Here is a 15,549-nt window from a genome sequence, read left to right as displayed (position 1 = left end):
ATTTATGTTTGCACTTACGAAATATAAGGTTGAGTGATATTATCTCTACAAGTGCACCAGGAGGAGTATTATAGTGCACATGCGCGAGAAAACTAACACTATCTATCACGCATGCGCACATGCTCAATCGAGCAGGCTATAGAATAACTAGCCAGCTAATGCGCAAACGGGAAACACTAATCCCCCCGCGCATGCGCATTCACGGCATCGGGCATACTCCGTAGACAACTTGGGGTCCTTCATTACGGTGATTGGGCATTTATCCCGGTATTTGAATGCGAGAAAATCCTCCCGTCGTTGCAGCTCATGTACCACAACGGGGTACCGATAGAGAGGTAAGTTGGGCACTATGATGAGGGTTATTATGTGCGGGGACACCACAGGAGATAGGTTTCAAAGACAGATTCATATCCTTTTGCTTTTATGATCAATGCACTTATTCAAAATTCTCTGTACCCTAAATCCTCTTTAAACATGAAGTATGCCTTTTTGCATGAAACAATAACAAAGAGTATTCCTGAACCTTGTTTGTTGCGCTGACAGTAAATAAACGTTGGTTACACTTGGTATACACATACATATACTTTTTAGCAATCTACTGTCGTATACCTACTTGTGGCTTACATGCAATTTTTATAGATATATACAAGGCATGTAAGAACGTTAGCGTGCCATTACCAACGAGGCACTTTTTTGTTGTGCGCTTTATGCCAAAAACGATTATATACCAGTATCTGCTTGTGGCTTATATGCATTTTTTGCAGATAGGTACACTGCATGTGAGTGCGTCAGTGTGCCATTGCTAACGAGGCACTTTTTAGGTAAATCATTGTGTGCCTTATGCAAAAAACGGTTTTTACACCAGTTTATATCAGAGATATTGTGGACATTCTCAATCTCCTTTTTTTGAAGCACGCTACTTTATTATACCTATCTGTGTCGTAAATGTATTCAAACTTAATACATTTTTAGAGTTACATGCATCGCATACAAGAGTTTTAGGGTGATATTAACTACGAGGCACCCTTGGACATATTGCTATGCGCCATGCGCCAAAGACTGTTTTACATTAGTTTGCCTCATAGATTATGCGCACAATCTTATTTAAACTTGAAGACTTCATACACCGATGAGAAGTTACATCTGGCAGTGTTCTTAAGCACCATGGCTTATAAGATAAATTAGAAGATTCCTCTTGTTCTATCTTCTTCGATGAGGGGCTTACCATCCACACTTACTGTTTTTATATCTAGACATGTGTTCACACTACACACTAGGAATGAGTGACACATGACCCTTGAATATATTTCTTGCAGAGCGGGGCCCCCTTCCCTGAGATGTTACCAGGTAGAGGTGGGTCTACTTAGCCATCGATTTGGGTGAGTAGAATTGAAATGAGTACTACGTTAGTACTCTATGGACATGTTTTCAAGTCATGTCTAATAATACATTGATAAATAACTGAATTGTATGGCAAAGTAGTTTGACTTGCCGCACTGTGTTTTTTGTGTCTCACATTCACAGATAAGTTCCAGTAGTACCGAGCCTAAAACAATTGGATTACTGGTTTGATATCACTGTCTTTGTTATTATTTTTTCACATATGCAGCAGCATTGTTTATTCCTTATGGTCCTGATGAAAGCCTGGACACTACGTTAGACCAAATAGGCTGAAACATGTCTACCGACCTTACCAACTTAGCAGTCTAATTGATGCTGCTTTGCACTGCTTTTTAATCCTGCCAGTTTGGACAAGCCAACAAAGAACTGTTTGTCCTCACTAGGTAGTTTTAGATTCACATTTAGCATCACAATCACATCCAGCGCTGCACCCTCACAACGCCTAGCATTCACATATGGGATCTTAGTACCCTCAGGAAAACATCCCAGAGCTCCTACCTCACAGTGAGGGAGTTGTAGCCCTCAGTGAGACTAGGTTTTCTCACTGGGAGGAGAAGCCCATATGATGAAGCATGCCACCTATGGTGGGTGAGGGCATTTGTCCTGAAAGGGATTGCTCCACAATGGAGCTTTACTGAGAGACACATTTTCACTTCATGACAGACCCGAGAAGAATTGTGTTATGAACCATCCAGTCATCCCCCGTGTTCCTTTTTTGAAGAACTAGATTCCCTATTAAGCAGCCTCATCTGGGATAACAAGCGTCGCTGCGTTGCCCTCCTAAAACTGCAGCTGTCGATGGACCGAGGAGGACTGGGCACCCCATCCTCCGAGGCGTACTTTTTAGCAGCCCAACTACAATGGCTATTGTGCTGGATTGCCGTGCAACTATTTAGGTGAGACATGCAGTGAACAAGGAATCCTGCAAATGTCAACAATACAAGGCTTTCTCCTCCCGAAGAATTTGCCCTCTTCCCTCTGGCCTTTACAGGTGGCGGTGGCCCAGACATACATGGTCCCCATTTATAGGCTCACACGAGAGATACTGTTGTACGCCCCTGCGTTGCCCCTAATCAGCCTCCCCTGCTTCCCAAACCTTTACACATGTGGGGACATGGCAGCCTGGACAGAACACCTGCTGCTTACACTAGGTGACCTCTGCGCAGCTGGTCAGTCCCTCCCATTCAACCAGTTGGCCGCAGAACACGGTCTCACATCGGGGCAGTTCCTCCTCCATAGACAACTTACCATCACATGCCGCATCCTGTGGAATTCCATGGAGGTAAAACCTACTACACATCCAGTATTACAAACTATACTTACGATGGGTGACGGCCGTCACCTCATCACCTGGTTATACAAGGCTGTTTGCCAACTGACAACGGCTCCCTTTGAGGTGCTCCGACAGAAGTGGGAGGACAATTTTGGATGAATGCTCCATGATAGGGAATGGGAACAGCTTTACAATGCCCCCAACAGGTATCCGTAACTCCTGTTTCAAAAACGTGGTTTGCTTATACTCCACAGAAGGTACCTTACCCCAGCCCAATTGAACTGCTACTTCCCTGATGTGCAGGTGAAATGCCCATATTGCCAAGCCCCAGACCTTACCGCATGATATGGTCCAGCCCCTCTCTACACTATTACTGGAAGTGTGTGCACAGTACCCTGCAGGAGTTCACAGAACTGTCAGACATAGACACCTGGGAGGCATGCTCCTTAGGCATTTTCAAACGACCCTAATAACCCAAGGTATGTGCCCGCTTCACATCCCTGGCGCTCATCCTTGCCAAGTGCTCGCTCACACTCCAATGGCCCCACCGGTGACAGCATTGCACAAGGCAGTATGCAAGTGGGGCACAGCTGTGGAGGACGCCCACAGCTGTGAAGAAGTCTGACACTTGTGCAAGCAGCCTACCTCCCCCCAGTGAGCTACCCTCCTTTCACAGTTCCTACAATGTGTGGGGAACGACAACCTTACCCAGTGACTAACACGCACCACCACTGTGATCCATCACCTCTGAGATGGGGACCTTTGTGCTGGCTCACTGTCTTCATCCAAACACGCTTCTCCATCACAGTATTCTCTATCAGTCCGCATTCATTTCTCCACTGCACAGACACAACCTGTTGCTGCCTCCTTGTTCCTGACATTTATACTGACCCATTAGTCAAGTTTACATGCACATTGCTGTTTCATGTGCACTTTTTTTTACTGTTTTAGTACACAATGTACTGTTCATACTAGACACTGCTGTGTTTTGTCGTTGTGATGGACTCTGACAATTGTAACTGTTGTTCACAAAGAAAAACCTAATAAATGTATTTTTTTTTTACATTGACATACCAGCTGACAATGCACAGTACCTTGAAAACAATCAGCGACACAATAATGCAGCACAGCCAGATATTTCACCAGGAGCAGGACTGCAGTCCACATATTGCTTCTTGACTCCAGACCAGTGAGTAACCATGGGTAAAATGCATTCCTGGTACCAATGATAGATAGCCAGGAATCAACAAATGAACACAAGTGCTGGAAAATCTCATTTTTTCTGATGTACTCCAACATGTGGTTCATCTGTACATTCCCTACCATCAGTACAGCCACACAGTTGTGCAGCATGTTCTTTTCACTTTCTCAGTATCAAGCAATATCAGTTGCAGGAATGAACCCTGCTTCTGGATAACAATAGCAGGGAATAGCTGTGGTATTTTAGAATGTACAGTATTGGCATCTAAATACTGTTGAAGAACGTCAATGTCATTTGTTTTTCATAACATGTGTTGGTTAACTAGTGCTTAATTTGTCTCAGGGCTCTTATCAGGAGGCCACTGCAGCTTGCACCACGCATTGCCTCTGCCATGCTGCCAATAATAGTAACAACACAACTACTAACCATCACACTCCTACAAGTGCGACAGTTTGGAATATTTCAGGACCCCAAAGCTATCAGAATGGCTTGGGCGGCAGGTAATGTGTTGTCACTTACCGGTAATCTTCATTACCCCGATTAAGGTCCTCCTTGTCCTAGTCCTTACACAAGTGTGGCAATGCTGCCTCCTGACAGGCTATCTCAACTGTAGTATTTTTTAAATGTTTATTACATAAACCCCTCCCACCTACCATCATGCCTGTTATCAGCCAGACCAGACACAACCACAGCAGGAGGGAGGGAGGGAACAGGACTGGGACGAGGAGGACCTTAATCGGGGTAATGACGATTACCGGTAAGTAACAACACACTACCCCCTCATATGCTCTCCTCGTCCCAGTCCTTACACAAGTGAGGACCTCACAAGCAAAAACACCAAGAAAACACAGGACACAAGGGAACCATGAAGTTTACAAAGTTTAATCAAAAACAAGATTAAGAGACAGCAGCGTTCATAATGCCAACAGCAAAATTGTCCACAGAGGCATGCAAGACATCAAGGCGATAATGCCAGCGGGGGCGTGGCATACCAGCCGAAGATGGCGGACGCGTGAACGGGGAGGTCCGCACCGGCTCGTCAATTCTCCTCACATTAGCGGGGCACAGACCAGCCTGGACAACCTGCGGTGGTAGGACTGGCCACCAGGTACTGGAGTGCCGGCGCCGGTTGCGGAACAGGTTGCCCCGGAGGTGTCCGGAGCCCAGTTAGAGGCCTTGGAGACAGGCCTGGTCCCAGACCTCGGGCTCGAGTTTTGGGCGGAGCTGGAGACTCGCAGGGCGGCCCACTGCGGAAGCTGCAGTGCTGCTAGGAACTTGAATGTGATCGAGGCTATGCCCGGAGGGCAGGTTGCCTGTGTTGCCCGAGAGCTGGGCGAAGAACTGCCGTCACGGGAAGCGTCCGGGGACCGGAGAGACCCGAAACGGAAGAAGTGAGGCCCACACACGAGGTGTGGCATGCTGACTGGGACGGGCAACAGAGACACTGTTAGACCTGGCATCTTTGGCGTGGTTACCCCTGACTTTTTTGCCTCTACCTCCTGTATTTTTGACGCTATGTGCAAGTGCTCCCAAGGTAAATTGTTATATTGATTGGTTATCCATGATTGGTATATTTGTTTCACCTGTTAGCCCCTAGTAAAGTGCACTGAGTGTGCCAGGGCTGGTTATTCAAATGCTACTAGTGGGCTGCAGCACTGATTATGCCACCCACAGGAGTAGCCCTAAAATGATGTCTTAGGCCTGCTTGCAGTGCCTATGTGCAGTCCAGGACTGCCATGTCGACCTGGCCAGTGCAACCACTGACCAGGCCTTATCCTTCCCTTTCTGTACATGTCAGGCATCCCTATGGTGGCCCTAGGTACCCCCCTGGGCTGGGTGCAGTGTATCTGAAAGGTAGGGCATGTACTAGGTGTGTAACATGCCATGGTAGTGAATTACAGCCATTTTCGTTTTTCACTGCTGAGAGGCTATCTTGCCCATAGGACAGAATGGGGGAGGCTGTTTACATGCCTAACTTCCCATAAGGGCAAGAAGGAAAATCCAAGTTTGGTATCTTTGTGTTCACAATTTAATTACACATCTTTTTAGCAAGATGATTTTTAAATTCACTGTGAGAGAATGGCACTTTTTTGAAAGTAGCTATTCTCCTGTTTAACCTTCCAGTGAGCCTGTGTGCTGATTGGCTGACTGGTGTCATGTGATGGGCTGGGTGGCTCCAGGAGTCTGGATGAGTCAGCAGCAGGGTGAATAGGGAGATCTGCTCTAGATGGGTGGGAGGAGTAGCCCCTGGGTTTGAATAGGGCTGCCTCTGCCAGCACAATGCCGGCTCCACCCCCTGCTGGCCAGGCTGTGGACTCTGCCTCTGCCAGCACAAAGAAGGCTCCACCTCCTGCTGAGCGTCTAACGACCCTGCCCCTCACTCTGAAAGGAACCAGGTGCTCCAGGGCAGAGCACACCCAGGAACCAGTTTGAGAAAGGGAATCCCCCCACTGAAACAAAGAGAGACAAAGACTTGGAGGGGTATAAGAAGAGGACCCCAGACACCTAAACTTTAGATCACTTTGGAACTAAGGAGGAACCTCTGTCAAGGAGAAAGCTGAAAAGAACTGAAGAGAAGACTGCCTGCTTGTTGTTTTGCTTTGCTGCCAAGGAGAGGGGAAGGACTTTGCTGTGTCCCCTTCTTTTGATTCTGATCTCCAAGGGCCTGAGAAGAGCTGGCTCCCTGTTAAGAAGTCCCAGGAACAAAAGGACTTCACCACCAGCTCCCCTGGAACTCTGCTGAAGGAGTTCTGACCTGCCTTGGAGTGCTTGCCTAGTCTTGGGGCCTCAGGAGGTCGTTTTGCTGTATTTTGGGAGCTGGAAAGCAGAAGCGTGAAAAAGAGTAACTGGTACCCAACGCATCATCCGATTGCGTGTCGCAAGAACGAGAGTGCGAGGAGAATTTAATCGCGGCGTCATTGCAGCACCCGGAGTCCCCGCATCGCCGAGTGCGTCGAGCATCGTTCCGGTGCGTGAAGATTCGGGACGCTGCGAGGGTCGTCGCAGAACCAGTTTGCGGGCCGCACCACTGCCTGTGCGTGAAAGTATCCAGTCGCTGCGTGTGTCGACGCAGAGTCCCGTCCCGTGACGCATCGAGGGTTGCGGCGCCAGAAGCCAACGCCGCACCGCGCACCGCGACGCATCGAGGGTTGCAGCGCCAAAAGTCCACGCTGCGCCACACATCGCGCCGCATCGAAGATCGTCGCATCGTACCTGTGCGTGACGCTTCCCCCTAAGAAACCTACGCAACGAAAGCCAAAGTCATCGCATCCTCCCCCTACAGATCGGAGCCGGCGCATCCACCTCTGCTGCGTGAAGCAGGGCTGCTGCAAAGCATCCCCAAGATCTCAGGAGTATCGCCTTTGTCATCTTCCTTGTTATAGCTTTTGGGAACCTTATCGCAACTACAGGTACTGTTGGGCACGAGAGTGTCGCATTTTGTGCATTGAGAGTCGCATTGTGCAGGACACTGACTTTTACATCCTGGAGTACTTTCTGCAAACTCTTGAACTATCTTTAAAGTAATCTTTTTAATTGTATGTTGGTTTTTCTGTAGTATTTGGTCTTGTGAAGTTTTTAGTAAAGATACCTTATTTTTCTAAAACTGGTGTGGAGTAAATTTGTGGTGTTTTCACTGTGTTACTGTGAGTGTTGGTACAAATACTTCACACATTGCCTTTGATAGCCTAGACTGCTCAGGCCAAGCTACCTAGAGGGTGAGCAGGGGTTATCTTAACAGTGTATCCCCCTTTCCCTGACTAGAAGCAAGGGTCCCTACTTGGACAGTGGTACCTACCCTGCCAACTAGAGACCCCCAGATCTAACATTGGTGGTCAGCGGTGAGGATTGAACTTGTATTTGTACTTGACCCACAGTAATTGGTGTACATCACTAGTTTAAGTGCAGACCAATACGCAACCACATACTGTATTTTTGATTCTATTTTTGAGTAACTCTTCAAGAGCATCATGTCTCAGGTGGCAACAAGTGAGAGGGCAGAATTGGAGTTTTCCATTGAGGATCTGTATTCGTACAAGGTTGAGGAGCTCAAGCAATTCTGCAAAGACCTTGGTTGCCCTGTGAAAAGCGGATCTAGAAAGGATGTGCTACAAAGAGTCTTGAAGGCCTGGTGGGAGGCCCAAGAGGAAGGTGAGGCAGATGAAGAGAATGGTTTTGTTCCCCAAGATCTGCCCGTGGGCAGACCAGTCTCAAGGGCTGGCAGCTCCCATTCCAGTAGGGTTCTCACTCCAGAGGAGCTGGAGGAGAATCAAAGGGTGAGAAACCATGAATTGGAAATAATGAAAATGAAGCAATTGGAAGTAGAGAAGGAAAAGGCGGCGGAGGAGAGCAAGAATGCCCGTGCCTTGGAAGAGAAGAAATTGCTTCTGGCTCATGAAGTGAGCATGAGAGAACTGGATATCAAGGCCAAGCAGGCGGAGTCCGGTTCCAATGGCGGCAGCGCACAGCCAGTGCAGGGGGGTAAAGTATATATCCCCAAGGATTTGGTACAGAATTATAATAGGAGTGAGGATATCTATGCCTGGTTTACCTCATATGAAATAGCGTTGAGAATGAATGGTGTGCCTGAACAACATTGGGGGGCGGGCCTGTGGAAACATTTTGAGGCTTCTGGGAGGAGTGCTCTAGAGCCCTTAGAATTAGCAGGTGCCATGACCTATCCCAATATGAAGGAGGCCCTATGTCTCAGGTATGGGCTTACTCCAGAACAGTATAGACTGCAGTTTAGGAACTCCAAGAAGAAAGAGTCTGAGACTTCGATGGAGTGTGTGAATCTGTACTCGCGGGCACTGGAAGGTTGGATGAAGGGCAGCAAGGTAACTGATTATAAGGGGTTGTTACATTTAATTAGTTGGGAGCACTTGAGTAGTCTATGTGTTCCAGAGCTGCGCCAGCATCTTTTAGACAGCAAGCTGACGGACCCCATTGAGCTTGCGAAGGAGGCGGACCGCTGGACCAGTATCAGGGTCCACAGAGGAATTGTGGGTACCATAGCCAAAGGTGGGCTGGGTCCCCAGCAGAAGAGTGGGGGGGACAAGGGTAACCAAAAGGAGTTCTCACAAGGGCCCCAAAACAGTTCCCAGGGTAACCAGTCCCAGCCCCCCCAAGTCAAAACCCAAACCAACCTGGCCCCCTAAGGGCAGGTCGAATAACAGGGGTCCCATTAAGTGTTATCACTGTCAGGAATTGGGTCACAAATCCCCTGTGTGTCCCAAGAAATCCCAGGCACCCTCTGGTGCTCCAACACCGGGTATAGCTAGTGTAGCTTTTGATGGGGATTTAATTTCTAGTGATTTGGAGGGATTAGCAGTTATGGCCCTTGTCTCTTTAGGAGACACAGAGATGGTCCAGGAAACCCCTGTCCCTGATAACACTAAGAAGTACAGGCAGTGGGTGACAATCAATGGGAAGAGGGTGGAGGCTCTCAGGGACACTGGAGCCAGTGTGACCACGGTCAGGTGTCAGTGGGTCCCTGAGGAGCTGATCATTCCCGATGTACTTCACCCTGCAGTGTCAGCTGACAACTCTGTGCGCCTTTGCAAGGTAGCACATGTTCCCTTTGAGTGGGGGGGGGGGGGTCTCAGGTCCTCTCAGAGTCGTTGTGAGTCAATCCATGCCAGTAGACTGTCTGCTAGGTAATGACCTGGAGAGTTCCCCATGGAAGGAGGGGGAACGCCAGGCTCATTTGGAGATGTTGGGTTTGCCTGAGTGGGTCTGTGTGACCACTCGGTCCATGGCAGCCAGACAGGGTTGTGAAGCAGACCTGGAGCCTGAAACAGTGGCCCAGGTCCCTGCCAGAATGAGGAAGGGCAAGGGGCGTGGTGCGTCCAACCCCGCTGTTCCCACGGTCCAGGAACGAGCAGACCCTGCGGGGGATGCCCTGGAGCCTACAGGGGAACAGGTAGCTGAGCTGGGAGACATACCTGAGCTGACCCATTGGCAGCAAGAGGGTGGTCCCTCCCGAGAGGAGTTCTGCCGAGCGCAGAAGGCATGCCCTACTCTTGAAGGTCTGCGGCACCAGGCTGCAGACCAGGCAGCAGGTGCTGATCCAAAGGACTTCTTTCTCTACTGGGAGAATGACTTGTTGTACAGTGAGCCTAGGTTTGCTGAGCCCAGTGGATCACGTACCCTGGTGGTACCCGCAGGGTTCAGAGACTTCCTACTGGGTCTGGCTCACGACGTGCCTCTTGCAGGACATCTCGTCTCGGGCAGGACAAGACCCGACAAAGGCTTGCCACCCACTTTTACTGGCCCGGGATGAAGACGGACGTCGCTTCCTTTTGTAAATCATGCCAGACTTGCCAGGCAAGTGGCAAGGCTGGAGGAAAATGCAAAGGCCCTCTCCAGCCTTTTCCTGTAGTGAGCACCCCTTTCGAGCGGGTGGGGATAGATATTGTGGGGCCACTGGAACCCAGGACAGCCTTAGGCAACAGATTCATCCTGGTCCTGGTGGATCATGCCACCCGGTACCCGGAGGCTATCCCTCTCAGGACAACCACAGCCCCGGTGGTGGGCCGTGCGTTGATAGGGATCTTTTCCCGTGTGGATTTCCCCAGAGAGGTGGTATCTGACCGGGGTACCAACTTCATCTCCAGGTATATGAAGTCTCTGTGGGAGGAGTGTGGGGTAACTTATAAGTTCACCACTCCATACCACCCTCAAGGAAATGGGTTGGTTGAAAGGTTCAACCGGACCCTGAAAGGCATGATCATGGGGCTGACAGAGCCCATGAGACGGATGTGGGACGTCTTTTTGCCATGCCTATTATTTGCCTACAGGGAGGTACCACAAAAGTCTCTAGGGTTCAGTCCCTTTGAGCTTTTGTACGGGCACCCTGTTAGAGGACCTCTCAGTCTGGTGAAGGAGGGTTGGGAGAAATCCCCTGGGAAAACCCCCCAGGATGTGTTCAGCTATGTGCTGGCCATCCGCAACCAGACACAGCGCTTCCGGGCCCTCGCTCAGGCGAACCTGGAAGCCAGCCAGGATGAGATGAAGAGAGGGTATGACCAGCATACCACTCTGGTGGAATTTCAACTTGGGCAGATGGTGTGGGTGATGGCACCAGTGGAGCCTTGCGCGCTCCAAGACAAGTGGACTGGGCCATATGAGGCGGTGGAGCGCAAGAGTGAAGTGACCTACCTGGTCAACTTGCGGTCTCCCAGGAACCCCATGAGGGTCCTACATGTGAACCGCCTCAAATCCCATTTTGAGAGGTCTGAAATAACAATGCTACTTGCTACAGATGCAGGGATGGAGGAGGATAGCGATCCTCTTCCTGACCTCCTGGAAGCTAAGGAGCAAGATGGGTCAGTGGATGGAGTGGTCCTCTCGCCCACCCTGACCCCAGAATAGCAGAGGGACTGTCGCCATGTGCTGGGTCAGTTTGCATCTCTGTTCTCCCTGACCCCCAGTATCACCAACTGGTGTGTCCATGATGTGGACACGGGAGATAGCATGCCTGTGAAACAGAAGTTTTACCGGGTGGCTGACAAGGTCAGGGCCAGCATCAAGAAGGAGGTTTCTAAGATGTTGGAACTAGGGGTGATTGAGCCCTCCAGCAGCCCCTGGGCTAGCCCAGTGGTACTTGTACCAAAATCTGCTGCGCCAGGTGCCACTCCAGAACTTAGGTTTTGTGTGGACTACCGTGGGCTCAATGCGGTCAGGAAGACTGACGCACACCCCATCCCCAGAGCTGATGAGCTTGTGGATCGGTTGGGAGCTGCCAACTACCTCAGTACGTTTGATTTAACTTCTGGGTACTGTCAGATTGCCTTAACTGATGGGGCCAAGGAGAGGTCTGCGTTTTCAACGCCAGAGGGGCACTTCCAGTTCCGTGTCATGCCCTTTGGGTTGAAGAACGCCCCTGCCACATTCCAGAGACTGGTCAACCAGGTACTGTCCGGGCTGGAGCAATTCAGCGCCGCATATCTGGATGACATTGCTGTGTTCAGCTCCACTTGGGAAGAACACTTGCAACACCTCTGCGCAGTGTTGAAGGCTCTGCACAGTGCAGGCCTCACTATCAAGGCCAGTAAGTGCCAGATAGGGCAGGGTTCGGTGGTGTATTTTGGACACCATGTAGGAAGCGGCCAGGTGGCGCCCCTACAAGCCAAGAGAGATACCATCCGGGCTTGGGAACCCCCCAAGACCCAGACAGCGGTGAGAGCCTTCTTAGGACTCACCGGGTACTATCGCCATTTTGTCAAGGGATATGGCACCATTGTTGCTCCCTTGACAGAACTAACTTCCAAGAAGTTACCGAAGAGAGTGATTTGGACCAGTGCCTGCCAAGAAGCTTTTGATGCCCTGAAGGAGGCCATGTGTACAGCACCTGTACTCAAGGCGCCTGACTTCTCCAAGGAATTCATAGTGCAGACAGACGCTTCTGAGCATGGAGTGGGAGCAGTGCTCTCACAACTAAATGATGATGACATGGACCAACCTGTAGCTTTCATTAGTAGGAGGCTACTTCCCAGGGAACAGAGGTGGAGTGCGATTGAAAGGGAAGCTTTTGCTGTGGTCTGGGCTCTGAAGAAGCTGAGACCCTACTTGTTTGGGACTCACTTCCGGGTTCAGACGGACCACAGGCCCCTTAGATGGTTGATGCAGATGAGGGGTGAGAATCCTAAACTGTTGAGGTGGTCCATTTCCCTACAGGGGATGGACTTTACGGTGGAACACCGCCCCGGTACAGAACACGCCAACGCTGATGGTCTGTCCAGGTTTTTCTGCCTTAGCGATGAGAACTCCCAAGAGGGTGGGTAGTTCTTCCCACTTTCAGCTGGAGGGGACACGTGTTAGACCTGGCATCTTTGGCGTGGTTACCCCTGACTTTTTTGCCTCTACCTCCTGTATTTTTGACGCTATGCTGGATTCCGTTTTTGCTGGTTTAGATGCTTTGGGCACTTTGCCACTGCTGATCAGTGTCAAAGTGCAAGTGCTCCCAAGGTAAATTGTTATATTGATTGGTTATCCATGATTGGTATATTTGTTTCACCTGTTAGACCCTAGTAAAGTGCACTGAGTGTGCCAGGGCTGGTGATTCAAATGCTACTAGTGGGCTGCAGCACTGATTGTGCCACCCAGAGGAGTAGCCCTAAAATGATGTCTTAGGCCTGCTTGCAGTGCCTATGTGCAGTCCAGGACTGCCATGTCGACCTGGCCAGTGCAACCACTGACCAGGCCTTATCCTTCCCTTTCTGTACATGTCAGGCATCCCTATGGGGTCCTAGGTACCCCCCTGGGCTGGGTGCAGTGTATCTGAAAGGTAGGGCATGTACTGAGGTGTGTAACATGCCCTGGTAGTGAATTACAGCCATTTTCGTTTTTCACTGCTGATAGGCTATCTTGCCCATAGGACAGAATGGGGGAGGCTGTTTACATGCCTATCTTCCCATAAGGGCAAGATAGAAAATCCAAGTTTGGTATCTTTGTGTTCAGAATTTAATTACACATCTTTTTAGCAAGATGGTTTTTAAATTCACTGTGTGAGAATTGCACTTTTTAGAAAGTAGCTATTCTCCTGTTTAACCTTCCTGTGTGCCTGTGTGCTGATTGGCTGACTGGTGTCATGTGATGGGCTGGGTGGCTCCAGGAGTCTGGATGAGTCAGCAGCAGGGTGAATAGGGAGATCTGCTCTAGATGGGTGGGAGGAGTAGCCCCTGGGTTTGAATAGGGCTGCCTCTGCCAGCACAATGCCGGCTCCACCCCCTGCTGGCCAGGCTGAGGACTCTGCCTCTGCCAGCACAAAGAAGGCTCCACCTCCTGCTGAGCGTCTAACGACCCTGCCCCTCACTCTGAAAAGAACCAGGTGCTCCAGGGCAGAGCACACCCAGGAACCAGTTTGAGCAGGGGAATCCCCCCACTGAAACAAAGAGAGACAAAGACTTGGAGGGGTATAAGAAGAGGACCCCAGACACCTAAACTTTAGATCACTTTGGAACTAAGGAGGAACCTCTGCCAAGGAGAAAGCTGAAAATAACTGAAGAGGAGAAGACTGCCTGCTTGCTGTTTTGCTTTGCTGCCAAGGAGAGGGGAAGGACTTTGCTGTGTCCCCTTCTTTTGATTCTGATCTCCAAGGGCCTGAGAAGAGCTGGCTCCCTGTTAAGAAGTCCCAGGAACAAAAGGACTTCACCACCAGCTCCCCTGGAACTCTGATGAAGGAGTTCTGACCTGCCTTGGAGTGCTTGCCTAGTCTTTGGGCCTCAGGAGGTCGTTTTGCTGTGTTTTGGGAGCTGGAAAGCAGAAGCGTGAAAAAGAGTAACTGGTACCCAACGCATCATCCGATTGCGTGTCGCAAGAACGAGAGTGCGAGGCGAATTTCATCGCAGCACCCGGAGTCCCCGCATCGCCGAGTGCGTCGAGCATCGTTCCGGTGCGTGAAGATTCCTGACGCTGCGAGGGTCGTCGCAGAACCAGTTTGTGGGCAGCACCACTGCCGGTGCGTGAAAGTATCCAGTCGCTGCGTGTGTCGACGCAGAGTCCCGTCCCGTGACGCATCGAGGGTTGCGGCGCCAGAAGGCAATGCCGCGCACCGTGACGCATCGAGGGTTGCAGCGTCAAAAGTCCGCGCTGCGCCACGCATCGCGCCGCATCGAAGATCGGCGCATCGTACCTGTGCGTGACGCTTCCCCCTAAGAAACCTACACAACGAAAGCCAAAGTCATCGCATCCTCCCCCTACAGATCGGAGCCGGCGCATCCACCTCTGCAGCGTGAAGCAGGGCTGCTGCAAAGCATCCCCAAGATCTCAGGAGTATCGCATCGCCTTTGCCATCTTCCTTGTTATAGCTTTTGGGAACCTTATCGCAACTACAGGTACTGTTGGGCACGAGAGTGTCGCACTTTGTGCATTGAGAGTCGCATTGTGCAGTACACTGACTTTTACATCCTGGAGTACTTTCTGCAAACTCTTGAACTATCTTTAAATTAATCTTTTTAATTGTATGTTGGTTTTTCTGTAGTATTTGGTCTTGTGAAGTTTTTAGTAAAGATACCTTATTTTTCTAAAACTGGTGTGGAGTAAATGTGTGGTGTTTTCACTGTGTTACTGTGAGTGTTGGTACAAATACTTCACACATTGCCTTTGATAGCCTAGACTGCTCAGGCCAAGCTACCTAGAGGGTGAGCAGGGGTTATCTTAACAGTGTATCCCCCTTTCCCTGACTAGAAGCAAGGGTACCTACTTGGACAGTGGTACCTACCCTGCCAACTAGAGACCCCCAGATCTAACAGACACCCTATGGAAGACATGGAGTGGTGAGTGCTGTCGCAAGGACTGTGATGCCCCCCACCGGAGGTGTGGAGTGCGGGCTGGACTGGAATTCCCTGTGGCCTCGAGCGGAAGCAGTGCAGGGCCCCTGTGGATGGCCTAAAGAGGCGCTGTGGAGCGGCTGCACACTCGGAAAAGTAACCCCCAATGGAGTAATTGTATCATAGGTGGTAACCCCATATCTTGAGGCATAGTCGGCACCAAGTGGGGGAGCTCACAAAAGGGATGGGGCTGAAACTTGGACTGTAGTAGGGCCCGCCGCGAGGCGAGGGGCCCAGAAGACGGGCCTCAAACGTGAGCGCTGAATGCAACCGATAAGGCCTTAAGTGGCCTCCCAGCAAGGAGGCGGCACAGCGGAGGCGCTGTATAAGTCAGCGGCTGCGAT

At 50.4% G+C, this 15,549-nt stretch overlaps 1 protein-coding gene across 3 annotated transcripts in view; it reads left to right on the top strand.

The window, feature by feature from the left end:
• Positions 1-210: 210 nt before the first annotated feature.
• Positions 211-15,549, top strand: part of LOC146801961 (uncharacterized) — a 55,488-nt gene continuing 40,149 nt past the window's right edge. Inside the window, exons 1-4 of one of the 3 annotated variants that reach the window (XR_014967673.1) lie at positions 211-335; positions 1,317-1,379; positions 1,525-1,566; positions 3,752-3,863. Coding sequence is in view for 1 of the 3 variants with exons in the window: in XM_085621491.1 (XP_085477617.1) it covers positions 276-335 (60 nt within the window). In the remaining 2 variants the exon portion in view is untranslated. The remainder of the gene's footprint in view (positions 336-1,316; positions 1,380-1,524; positions 1,567-3,751; positions 3,864-15,549) is intronic. The other 2 variants (XR_014967674.1, XM_085621491.1) reach the window with 2 other exon arrangements.

Source organism: Triturus cristatus, chromosome 8 (genome assembly GCF_964204655.1).
Source record: "Triturus cristatus chromosome 8, aTriCri1.1, whole genome shotgun sequence".
NCBI lineage: Eukaryota > Metazoa > Chordata > Amphibia > Caudata > Salamandridae > Triturus > Triturus cristatus.
Note: the sequence above shows the minus strand (reverse complement) of the source record. Positions and strands in the feature narration are given on the sequence as shown.